Source organism: Thalassophryne amazonica, chromosome 6 (assembly GCF_902500255.1).
Source record: "Thalassophryne amazonica chromosome 6, fThaAma1.1, whole genome shotgun sequence".
Lineage (NCBI taxonomy): Eukaryota > Metazoa > Chordata > Actinopteri > Batrachoidiformes > Batrachoididae > Thalassophryne > Thalassophryne amazonica.
The window spans coordinates 19,180,219-19,193,647 of record NC_047108.1 but is presented as its reverse complement, the minus strand read 5'-3'; the positions used below and the strand labels follow the sequence as shown (position 1 = coordinate 19,193,647).

Below are 13,429 nucleotides of genomic sequence, written 5' to 3'. Positions count from 1 at the left end.
AATCGCAGAAGCTTCCTCAGCTAAAATTCTTGCTCTGGTAGTCTGACTTCTGTCTTGACTCTTGTAGAGAAGAATAACAGAAGCTACAAAAGCTGGAGTTTTAAACCTAACCAGACCCCTCCTACTGAGAGGCAGACTGCTATAGGCTGCTGACTAAACAACTGCTCTAATTAGCACCTATTGTGCTCTAGTTACCACCCTCCTAATGACAGGGCAGCTGTCCCTCCTAACGATGGGACTGACACCTCTCCTCTCCAGGAGAGCCGTCAGGAGAAATCAGCACAGGAAGCTTTTAGCCCCGCCCACATCCCTGGAGTCCCATTAGCGCCAACCCATGTTTAATTTTTATTTATAAAGTGTTTGGTTGGAAATGTGAGATGGGAATTTATGGATCCAAGTTAATGAGAGAAAGGATATTTATTTTCTTTGACTAGAACCTAATTGACTTTGGCGATTCTGAGGAGCACAGAGGCGGGTCCGATGTTTACCCCGGGTTTGAAGGCCGGGAGTCCCAGTCCCACTCCGATGGTGGCCTTGTTGGGGTTGACCACAGAGTTGTAGTGGATGTTGCGGTGGTAGCTGACTCTGATTGGCTCATCGTTGTTCTGATGGATGCCGTGGAACGTGTTGATTGGCTCTGCGGCGGGTAGAAGGCCATTAGAGCGGGTCAGGCGATGGTGCGACAGTGTGTGATTGGTGCGTTCAGATACCTGTGCTGTACTGATAAACCTCCACCGGCCTGTTGTACATCTCAGCCATTGCTTGCATCTCAATGTGGTTGCCATGACAATTGTTTTTCCTCTTCCTGTTGATGTATGTGGTGAAATCCTCCGTCACATAGTTGGAAAAATAGTCAGCATTCTTCATCTGGGGGAGTGAAATAATGAGGATTCTCAAGAAGTCATCAATATCATCAAAGACAAGGAAAAAAAAGAGAAATGAAAACAGACATCGTGGAAATGATGAGCAAGAGCTTTAATTAGGTCAGGGATCAGAGGTCAAACGAACTCACCAAGTAATCCATACAGTGTTTCCTGACAACTTCATGCATATCCTGATCACCGTAGACCTGATCAGCTGGGAGAGACAGACAGACAGACACAGAAGGAGAGACAGACAGAGAGACAGGCAGAGAGACAGAGACAGACAGAGAGACAGACACAGGCAGAGACAAACACAGAAAGAGAGAGACACAGAAAGACAGAGACACAGACAGACACAGAGAGATGGACAGACAGACAAACAAAGAGACAGACAGACAGAGAGAAACACAGACAGACGGACAGAGAGAGACAGAGAGACAGACAGGGACACAGAAAGAGAGACAGAGACACAGACAGAGAGACAGACAGAGAGAGGCACAGACGAACAGAGATACAAAGAGACAGAGACAGACAGATAGACAGAGAGAGACAGAGACACAGAGAGACAGACAGACACAGACAGAGAGAGACACAGAGACAGTGAGAGAGACACAGAGAGAGACAGACAGATAGAGAGAGACAGAGAGAGAGAGAAAGACAGAGACAGAGACACAGAGAGACAGACAGAGAGAGCGTCTATTAAAAGTTCATCTTCACCTACTGACATTTATTTTATGTCATGTTTCTGCGTGGTGGACGCAAAAAGCCACACAAATACGCATGATCACTACATGGAACCACTGGGCTAACAGCAGTAGTACGAGTGGTATTAAGTAGTTATTTTACTTAAATGATTGCATGATTAGTTTCAATTCAATTTCAATTTTCTATTTATTTTCATTTACATAGTGCCAAATCACAACAAAGTTGCTTCAAGGTGCGTCACACAAGTAAGGTCTAACCTTACGAACCCGCAGAGCAAGAAGACAGGTGACAGTGATAAGAAAAAACTCCCTCTGATGATTTGAAGAAGAAACCTTAAGCAGAACAGTCTCAAAGGGGTGACCCTCTGCTTGGGGCATGCTACTGACACAATTTACAAAATAAATATAAAGGAAATTTTGGGAGTCCATGCTGGTGCACAGAACAGGAGGCCTGCAGAAGAAAACACCCACTCCCATCCCTGAATGAGAAAAAAACAGAATCAGACATCAGAAAGACAACAAATACGGTGTAATTTGTCAGCATTAAGCAACAAGAAAAACAGAAGAAATACTAAGGTGATCACTGGCCACTAGCCCTAAGCTTCACTAAAGACCCAGACTTTAGATAAAGTTCAGGCCGCGGTCCGCTCCATTTAAAAGAGTAAAAAGCATAGAAACATACTATACCAGTATGCTAGGCATACAAAAGGGAAAATAAGTGGGCCTTAAGTCTGGACTTGAAAGTCTCTACAGAATCTGACTGTTTTATTGATGAAGGGAGATCATTCCACAGAACAGGGGCACAATAAAAGAAAGCTCTGTGACCTGGAGACTTTTTATTCACCCTAGGGATACAAAGCAGTCCTGCACCCTGAGAAGGCAGAGCTCGGGCCAGTACATAGGGTTTAATTAGGTCAGCTAAGTGGGGAGGTACCAGTCCATGAATAATTTTATGGGTTAGTAACAGAACCTTAAAATCTGATCTCACTGGGACAGGAAGCCGGTGAAGACACGCCAAACTTTCTGCTTCGTGCCAAAAGTCTGGCAGCAGCATTTTGAACCAACTGGAGACTCCTAATGCTGGACTGCAGTAAACCAGAAAATAGAACATTGCAATAGTCCAAGATGCACGCATGCACCGACACAAACACACACAGACGCACGCATGCACCTACACAAACACATGTATATCTGCGACTCCATCCATCCATCCATCCATTTTCTTCCGCTTTATCTGGAGTCGGGTCGTGGGGGAAGCAGCTCATGCAAAGCCGCCCAGACCTCCCGATCCACACACACCTCCTCCAGCTCCTCCGGGGGAGCCTCAAGGCGTTCCCAAGCCAGCCGAGAGATGTAGTCCTTCCAGCGTGTCCTGGGTCTTGCCCGGGGCCTTCTCCCCATGGGACGTGCCCGGAACACCTCTCCAGCGAGGTGTCCAGGGGGCATCCGGAAAAGATGCCCGAGCCACCTCAACTGGCTCCTTTCGACGTGGAGGAGCAGCGGCTCGACTCCGAGCTCCTCCCGAGTGACCGAGCTCCTCACCCTATCTCTAAGGGAGCGCCCAGCCACCCTGCGGAGGAAACTCATCTCGGCCGCTTGTACTCGCGATCTCGTTCTTTCGGTCATGAGCCAAATCTCATGACCATAGGTGATGATCGGAACGTAGATCGATTGGTAAATCGAGACCTTTGCCCCCCTACTCAGCTCTCTCTTCACCACGACGGTCCGATACAGCAACCGCATCACTGCAGATGCTGCACCGATCCGTCTATCAATCTCACGCTCCATCCGTCCCTCACTCGTGAACAAGACCCCGAGATACTTAAACTCCTCCACTTGAGGCAAGGACACTCCACCGACCTGAAGAGGGCAAAGCACCTTTTTCCGGTCGAGAACCATGGCCTCGGATTTGGAGGTGCTGATTCTCATCCCGGACGCTTCACACTCGGCTGCAAACCGCCCCAGTGCACGCTGAAGGTCTTGATTTGACGAAGCCAACAGAACCACATCGTCCGCAAACAGCAGAGACAAGATTCTGTGGTTCCCAGACTCCACTCTTCTCAATAGGCTATCTTCCATTGGCATAACTCACACTCCATTAGACTGGTTTTCATCCCACCTCTCTGGCAACACTCTGTTCACCCAACTCAAGTTCTTTAAATCCACCCCCTCCTCTGCCACTTTAGGATAGAGCCATGGGGCCCCTCCTCTTCATCATCTAGCTCCTTCCCCTTGGCAAAATTTTCCAGAAATTTAACATTAATTTCCACTGTTATGCTGATGACATCCAGCTCTCCGTTACCACTAAATCCTTGTCCACTCTTCCACCCACCTCCCTCACTGATTGCATCTCTGAAATAAAAACATGGTTCACCCTAATCTTTCTCTTTACAACTGCTTATTCACATCTGATGCCCACTGCTCTGTCTATTTTAGTGATTTTATTGTTGTTTCTTTTTAATTGACTGTGTATTACTATATGGTGTCCTTGAGTGTCAAGAAAGGCACCTTCAAATAAAATGTATTATTACGATGATTATCATCTGCCTCATTCAGTGCAACACATCTTCTTCACATAGAGTTAATCAGCAGCCAAATCCCATCAAATGTGATCATTTGTCCACTCAAGTCGGTTATGACAACGAACTGCAGTTGGGTCGAGACCCTGATGAGGGCGATGAGCTGCAGATGATCTTCCCTGAGACAGTTTTTGCCAATTTGTGCAAAAATTCTTTGGTTCTGCAAACTGACTGTTGCCGCAGCTGTCCGGGTGGCTGGTCTCAGACCATCTTGGAGGTGAACGTGCTGGATGTGGAGGTCCTGGGCTGGTGTGGTTACACGTGGTCTGCGGTTGAGGGGCCAGTTGGATGTACTGCCAAATTCTCTGAAACGCCTTTGGAAATGGCTTATGATAGAGGAATGAACATTCAATTCATGAGGAACAACTCTGGTGGACATTCCTGCAGTCAGCATGCAAACTGTACACTGCCTCAAAACTTGTGACATCTGTGGCAGTGTGCTGTGTAATAAAACATGTCATTGTGGCCTTAAGGCACACCTGTGCAATAATCATGCTGTCGAATCAGCATCTTGATATGTCACACCTGTGAGGTGGGATGGGTTATCTCAGAAAAGGAGAAGTGCTCACTCACACAGATTTAGCCAGATTTGTGAACAATATTTGAGAGTAAGTGGTGTTTTGTGCATGTAGAAAATGTTTTAGATCTTTGAGTTTAGCTCATGAAAAATGGCAACAAAAACAAAAATGTTGCATTGATATTTTTGGTCAGTGTACGTAACACACACATGCATGCATCTGCACAAACACACACAGACAGGAGGCAACGGTATGCAAAAAGAACTGAACTTGGTCTGTTTTCCAGACAGTCACATGGTCTGTCACCACGGCGATTCTGAGAATCCCCCTGACAACTTCTTGTTTCTCATCACCACCGTGTGTGTGTGTGTGGTCAGTTACCCACTCCCCCTTATTTTCAAATATGTTCAGAAATAAATGCTAACAAACCAACTTTTCTACAATAAAAACATTTGTTTGAAAAAGCTATAAAGTGAAATAATAAAAAATACATACACACACACACATACATACAGTGAGGAAAATAAGTATTTGAACACCCTGCGATTTTGCAAGTTCTCCCAATTAGAAATCATGGAGGGGTCTGAAATTTTCATCTTAGGTGCATGTACACTGTGAGAGACTTGTGCAGGTCTACAGTTTTGTCCCTGGTGTCCTTAGACAGCTCTTTGGTCTTGGCTATGGTGGACAGGTTGGAGTGTGATTGATTGAGTGTGTGAACAGGTGTCTTTTATACAGGTAACAAGTTCAAACAGGTGCAATTAATACAGGTAAAGAGTGCAGAATAAGAGGGCTTCTTAAAGAAAAATTAACAGGTCTGTGAGAGACAGAATTCTTGCTGGTTGGCAGGTGTTCAAATACTTATTTGCAGCAGTAACATACAAATAAATTTAAAAAAAAAAATCATACATTGTGATTTCCGGATTTTTTTTTTTTTAGATTATGTCTCTCACAGTGGACATGTACCTAAGATGAAAATTTCAGACCCCTCCATGATTTCTAAGTGGGACAACTTGCAAATCCGCAGGGCGTTCAAATACTTATTTTCCTCACTGTATATATATATATATATATATATATATATATATATATATATATATATATATATATATAAAACTTTTGTCTGCTGATTCACCAGTTATAGAGCATCATGGTGGAGTGTCAAACAGAAGGATGTTTATTTCTTTAAAAATAATAATAATAATAATAATAACAATAATAATAATAATAATATGTTTGCCAGAAGGCACATGGGAGACTGAGGCCTGGATCCGACCAGTTTTCCAATTCAGTGTTTCTCATGAGTGCAGTGGGTCTGGATTTCAGTGTGACACTGCTCAGACATTAAACTATTCAAGTTTAAAAAAAAAAAACAGCCTGAATGTTTTCACACATCTAGTTTTTGCTACTTTGAATAAACAGGAAACACTTGTAGTATATAAAATCCCTCCCACTCTTTAATGTTTGTCCTCAAACAGAACTGTGCAACGGTTTCAGGCCCATTACTGATGAGTCTGTTTTTAAAAATACTAAGTCTGTCAGGATTTATTCATGAGTTATTATGGACACAAGATAAATTTGATTAACACTGATCCATGTGTGCAGAACTTCAACAAAATCTAATCAGTTCATCAGGAATACAGATACAAATAAGACAACACAGAGCTCTTGTTGACACTGTGTATACACACACACACACACACACACACACACACACACACACACACACACACACACACACACACACACACACACACACACACACACACACACACAAGCCTGCCTGCCTGGCTGAAACAGAAAGTGATCAGCTAAGTGTAAAGACGGCTGTGAAACGGAAACCTCCTGTGTGTCAGTGTGTCACAGCAGAGACCGACTTCTGTGAAATGTGACAAACACAGAAATGAAGCCTGGAAACATAAGTGAGACGTGCACACAGACGTGCACGCAGAACCAAAGTCAAAGTGATTTCCAGTTAGAGGCGGAGCCTGAATGTCCAACAGACGGACACACAGAAAAAAAAACAAAAAACATATGGAACAACCTCTGCAACCACACATCGCCAATTATTTATCACGACGTTGTCAACCGCACATCAACAATTATTTATCACATCGTCAGTCGCACATCGCCAATTATTTTATTTATCAAGCCATCGTCAACCGCACATCGACGATTATTTATCACGTCGTCAACTGCACATCAACAATTTATCAAGACGTCGTCAACCACACATCCACAATTATTTAATCAACACATCGTCAACTGCACATCAACAATTTATCAAGACGTGTCAACCACACATCCACAATTATTTAATCAACACATCGTCAACTGCACATCAACAATTTATCAAGACGTGTCAACCACACATCCACAATTATTTAATCAACACATCGTCAACTGCACATCAACAATTTATCAAGACGTGTCAACCACACATCCACAATTATTTAATCAACATGTCGTCAACTGCACATCAACAATTTATCAAGACGTGTCAACCACATATCCACAATTATTTATCAAGACATCCTCAACCGCACATCGACAATTATTCATCACGACATCATCAACCGCACAATTTTTCATCATGACATCATCAAACACATAGACAATTATTTATCAAGACATCGTCAACCGCACACGAACAATTATTCATCACGACGTCGTCAAACATAAATCAATTATTTACCATGACATCGTCAACCGCACATCAACAATTATTTATCAAGACATCGTCAACCACACAGACAATTATTTATCACGACGTTGTCAACAGCACAGCGCCAATTATTTATCAAGCAGTTGTCCACCGCACAATGCCAATTATTCATCACGACATCATCAAACACACAGACAATTATTTATCAAGACATGGTCAACCGCACATCGACAATTATTCATCACGATGTCGTCAAACACACAATTATTTACCACGACATCGTCAACCACACATCAACAATTATTTATCAAACATCATCAACCACACATCAACAATTATTTATCAAAACATCATCAACCACACATCATTATTTATTATGATGTCATCAACTACACAGTCATAAAATTTAAGTAGCTGTCTGCACTGTTTAAACAATGATTTAAAGTCATAAAAATGGCCTTCAACAATTGTTAACTTTTTACCCTCAAAATTTTACTCATAACACCCCATAATGACAACATGAAAAGTTTTTTTTTTTTTTACAAATGTATTATAAATAAAAATTTAAGAAATCAAATGTCCATAAGTACATAAGTATTCACAGCCTTTGTTTAAAACACTTTTATCACCTCCATCACTTAAAAAAAAAAACTAAACAAAGGCTTTAGGTCCCACCCACCAGCTGGTCCTTCAGTCTGTAATGTCTGAGTGACTGAGAGAAGAGTGCACATACTCCCCCATGTGGAGAGTTAACAAGAAGAAAGGCAGATTCGTTAAGATACTTTAAGATGTCATCTTAGTTTCTACAAACCATTATTCGTTCGTGTGTGCATGCAAATATTAAATATACCGAGGTGATGCACTGTTCCCGCTGCTGTTCATGGCCTCAGCCAACTCAGTACAGATATCATTTCAGAAGGGGAGTAACAATGAGTCACCTCCTGAGTATATTTTATATATATATATATATATATATATATATATATATATATATAGGTAGATAGATAGATAGGAGTGTAGAGGAGTGCCTGGCTTTAGTGAAAAACTGGATGTCTCACAAATTCTTACATTTAAACTCTGACCAGACTGAATTGATGGTCATTGGTCGTATGAGAGACAGGCATCAGTTGGACCAGTTCGCATTAATTTTGAACTCGTGTGGTACACAAAATCTTGGGGTGACCTTTGATCCCACTGTGTCTTTTGTCCTGCACATTTACAAAGTCACTAAGACTTCTTTCTATGACCATGTTGTAAAGATTTGTCCTGTCTGTGGCTGATGCAGAGACACTGATTCATGTCTTTGTCTCTTCTCAACTGGATGACTATAACGTCCTATTCTCTGTCTCACCACAGTCCAGCATCAGAGGTCTCCAACTTCTGAGTAGGAGCAGAAAGTTTTGACCACATAACCCTGATTCTGGCCTCCCTTCACTGGCTTGCTGTCCGTGTGAGGTCAGATTTTAAGAGTTTGTTATTAAAACAAACAGTCCTTCAGAGACTAGCGCCTCCCTATCTGGCTGACCTAATTTAATCTTATGTACCAGCATGTGTTCTGCGTTGTTATGGGCCTTTCACACTGAACCATCAGGCCAATCCGTCAACGCATGGGAATCCGTCGGAAAACGCATCCGACGGATCCGACGCATGACGTCAGACGCGTCGCTTTGGAAGCGGCAAAAAAAAAAAAAAAAATGGTGGGGGGGGCGGAGATTGCCATGTCACTCTGGCTGTTTCCACAATCTGAAAAAGTTCAGCGATCGCTATCTTGAATTTGCGTCGCCTGAACCACAAAAAAAGCTTTAAAAAACAGCAGTAGAACGATTCTCCCATCGCCCTGCTGGGAGAAGCTTTTTTTTCACTCCCTCGGAGTGACCGATGACCGAGGGAGGACCGACGACTTGGTGGGATATCGCTCGAACCGCGACAGCGGGCCGACCTGCACAGAGAAGCGGGCCTTCAGGCATCAACACTGGTCAGACCGAGGCAGGCAGCCGGGGTGATGGAGCAAACCCACTCAGTCCGAAATCTCCCACTTTTTTGGATATATGCGAAGTCCCAGTATGCCCAACGGAGTTTAGTTCTGCAGCTTTATCGAGGTGAGAATAATGTAAAAATAAAACGTGACGTTTACTGAACTGCTTTGAAGGTTTAATGATTGGCTAACGTTAGCGTAGCCTTTTAGCACAGTTGATCTGAGTGAACACTTTAATTTCTAAATGGTTCAGTCTTTTTATTTTTTACCAAATAAAGCTACAGCTTTTTTCAGACACCACAAAAGCTCAACTTTAAATAACTTTTTTTTTTTTTTCCGTTTTTTTTTTCCCCCTTTTTTTATATATATAAACTGTTTAGTGTTTCTTTATATTTAAAGAAATATTTTTATTTGTCCCAATCAGGAACATTTGCTGTGCAGACAACCAAACTTCCATTGATGACCTGAACACCACAAAGTCCAGTCGAAAGAAAACATCTCTGCTTTTCAGAAAAACCACCAGAGTTCAAAGCTGCAGAAAAGACCTTCATCTTGTCCTGAGAATCCAGCATAACATCACCTGCTTCTAAATAAAAGGCTCTTTGAACAGCAACTATTTTATTATTTTTTAAAAAGCTGTTTCATTTTATATTTTAACAATAAATGAACAGATCATTAAAAATGTCCACGAAATCAAAGTCAAAAGACATTTGCACAGGTAGAAGCTCTCCACTTATTGTGCTCAAATTCATATTTTAGAAATGACTCTGTCCTGATAGCAACATTAAAGGCAATTACATATTTTGGCGAAATTACAAGTTGAAATGACATACATATATATATATATATATATATATATATATAATATATATAAAAATCATCATGAGGTTTATGTCACAGAAATCCTACTTTACAATCACACTGCAGTCATTGTTAAATTATTTCCTGTTGCATTTATAATAAACATTTATATTTATTTACAGTGTCTTTTTTTAGTTAAAATGAGATATAAATAATCTACCAGACTTAAAAAAAAATGTACAAATTTCCATGTTATTTTGTCTAAAAATAAATGTCCGAGGTTCCTTATGTTAAACAGAAATGAAATAATCTGAAATAACAGGTGGTTTTAATTTACAGACGAAAGGTTTCTAAAGAACCATTTATTGATTTATTTAGCTATTTTAATTACAAGTATTCTAAACTTTTTTTTTTAACTAATCAGAAATAATGAGGTAACAACAACAAAAAATATTTCGAAGGATTTTTCTTCAGAAAACTGCTCCATAAATGAGGAGTCCTGTGACACGTATGTTTTGCACAGATCAGTGGTTTCTGCACCGGCCATTTTGTAGAGATCAGTGGTTTCTGCCACCCGTCTTCCGTGTTTTGGCCCTACGCGTCGTTCCTATTGGACAACGCAAAGGTACGTCACAGTTCAGCAAGTCGGAAGTTGGATTGGATTGAACTTTGACTCCGTCAGCCTGCTGACAAGCGGCAATGCACGCTCCCGTCAGATGCGTCGGTTTAGCTCGGCTTTTGACGCGACGCATCTGACGCATCTAAAACGCAACGCGTCTCATTGAAAATAATGCTTTTTAGACCAATTTTTGATGCATTTGACGCATATGACAGATTCAGTGTGAAAGGCCCATTAGGACGCAGGAATACTGTGCTCCCCCCTCAAGGTTAAAAAGAAGTCAGCAGGTCACAGAGCTTTCCCTCATCGTGCACCTGTTCTGTGGAACAATCTGCCTGCTGAGATTAAACAGTCTGACACTGGATTCATTCAAGTCCAGACTAAAGGCTCATCTCTTCTCTCTGGTGTATGACTAACATATGGGTGTTGTACTGAACTACTTTTCCCTCCATCTTAAATGACGCTTCTAATAGTTGAACCTGGATTCAGTCTCATTATAACTAAATTCTGGGTCTGTTAGTGAAGCAGAGGGCTAGCTGCCAGCGACAACATTAGCATCCCGTCTGCTAATGTTAGTGTCTGCGAGACTTCTGATTTCTGCTCTGTCTGTTTGTCGAGGTACTGTTGGTCTTCAGTGATAACTGAAGTACTGGTGATCCCCTGCCTAACCACGTGACCACTGGACCAAGACTGCAGCCTTCTTCATTTCCATATGTGATGATCTGTGGGTGATGCTGGCTGCTGGACAGTTCTTTGTTGTTGTTTGTCCACCTGATTCTTGCTCTTGTTAGTTTGGTCTCAGCAGTAGGTCTCCTTCCCACCCCAGAATCTGGTCTGCTGGAGATTTCTCCCTTATAAACACCCGAGGAAGTTCTTCTCGATCACTGTTGTCTACGTGCTTGCTCAGCGAGGATGGTGAGGTTAGACCTTACCCATATGAAGCACGTGATATGAATAAATTAATCCTTTTCCTCCCAGGCAAAATTATAAACTTTTTTTTTTAAACACATTTTACAAACTTCATGTATTGACAGTAGCAAGGCTCTCATTTTGACTTAAATGGCAATTGGCCGGTAATTCATGCAGATACATTTTGTCCACAGTAGGTTCTGTGATGAATGATATGTGCACAACTTAATCATCGGTCTTATCAGATGGTTTCACCATGCAGCAAAGTACAGAAGAGTTGGAAGGGAGAGGATTAATTTGAGTGACCATCGTCTACAGGAGGTGGCTGTACTCTTTTCCAATTGATGATATATTTCTCTTTGATATCTTTTTAATAGAATGCAGTGGGCCCCAAACCTGGGGTCTAAAGTTGCACCCTAGGCTCTATAGTTATCATAACCAGAGCTGGCATTGTATCCGAGGGCTCTCTTCAAGATGGTGATCGTTCCCTTAATTGCAGACAACTGCACCTCATGTGCACTTGGGTGACCAGGGATTGCCTCAAGGTATTTCTTCAGGTTCTTCTTCATGAAGCCTGTTGCCCCCACCACAAACGGGATGATATCAATGTCTTTCAATGACCATGTTGTTCGTAGGTCATTTTTCAGGTCTTGGTATTTCGTGATCTTTCCCCTTTCCGCTCAACTCAGGCCATACTCATTGGGGACTGTCACATCGATGATTTTGGCTGTTTTCTCTTGCTTGTTCCAGATGACAATATCAGGTTTGATTGCACCTCCTTCGATATGTCTTCATACTGGGATCTCTTTGTCGTAGAAGACAGTTACTTTTCCGTTGGATGAGACTGGTGCTGGCTCGTGCTCCCAGACGTTTTCTTTGACTTCCATCTCCACTTCCTTGCATACTTTCCAGTGGAGATATTGACAGATCTTGTGTAAGGATGTATAATGTCCGTCTGCCATGAGGATCTGGCATGCTGATGTTAGATGGTTTGCACTCTCAACAGCTGTATGACAGAATCAGCATTTATCATTTTGTGAAATCCCTGCCATTTTTTAAGCCATTTGTTAGAAGTCCCTGATCTTGTGCTCCAATCAGAATTCTTTCTCCATCAAAACCAATCAAAAAGTTCTCCATTTTTCAGCCACTGCATTGATCCAACTTTGTCAATGTATTCCTTTTCGAGTTCTTCTTGGAATCGTCCAGCCCTTGTGTGCTGTTTCTATCTGTCCACTCGATGTTTTCCTTCTCTTTTGCTGTACTGTTCTCTGGTCTGTCTTGCAAGTTTTGTTGCAGGCATCAGACTGCTGCTTTCTCTCTCTTGTAGTTCTCCACCAAAGTTTTTTGCCAGTTTGGTGATTGAGGTCTGTTCAGATAAGGTCTTCTCGTGGTGTTGTGCGACCTTTTTCATGATTTCTTCTTCAGAGCTCTTTAAGTACTGTCCAATACCTATTATCAATGCTTTGTAGGCCTGGTTGATTTCAGTGAGACCCAGACTGCCTTCTTTGCGAGGGAGAAATACTCTGTCCATGCACTGATTTCTGTATGTGACTTTGGGGAGGGTGAGCATCTTCCTGGTTTTTGTGTCCAACTTATTAAGCTCACGCTGTGGCCAGTCTACTATGCCAAACCCATGGGTCACCACTAGTATTGCAAACTGGTTTATGGCTGTGATCTTGTTCTTTGGTGTCAACTCTGTTTTGCAGATCTTTTTTAAGCGGTTTAGGTACTCTTGTGTTGTTTTTGATTGCATTTTCTTGTGCTCGATTGCAGTATTTTGTTCAATTCCAAAGTAT

General features: G+C 42.0%; 1 protein-coding gene across 2 annotated transcripts in view; it reads right to left on the bottom strand.

Annotated features, from left to right (window-relative positions):
* otud5a (OTU deubiquitinase 5a) overlaps positions 1-13,429 on the bottom strand; it is a 48,489-nt gene that overhangs the window by 20,160 nt on the left and 14,900 nt on the right. For both annotated transcript variants that reach the window (XM_034171865.1, XM_034171866.1), the window contains exons 3-5: positions 1,013-1,077; positions 711-867; positions 489-637 (exon numbers count right to left, since the gene is read on the bottom strand). In XM_034171865.1, the coding sequence (XP_034027756.1) occupies positions 489-637; positions 711-867; positions 1,013-1,077 (371 nt within the window). The remainder of the gene's footprint in view (positions 1-488; positions 638-710; positions 868-1,012; positions 1,078-13,429) is intronic.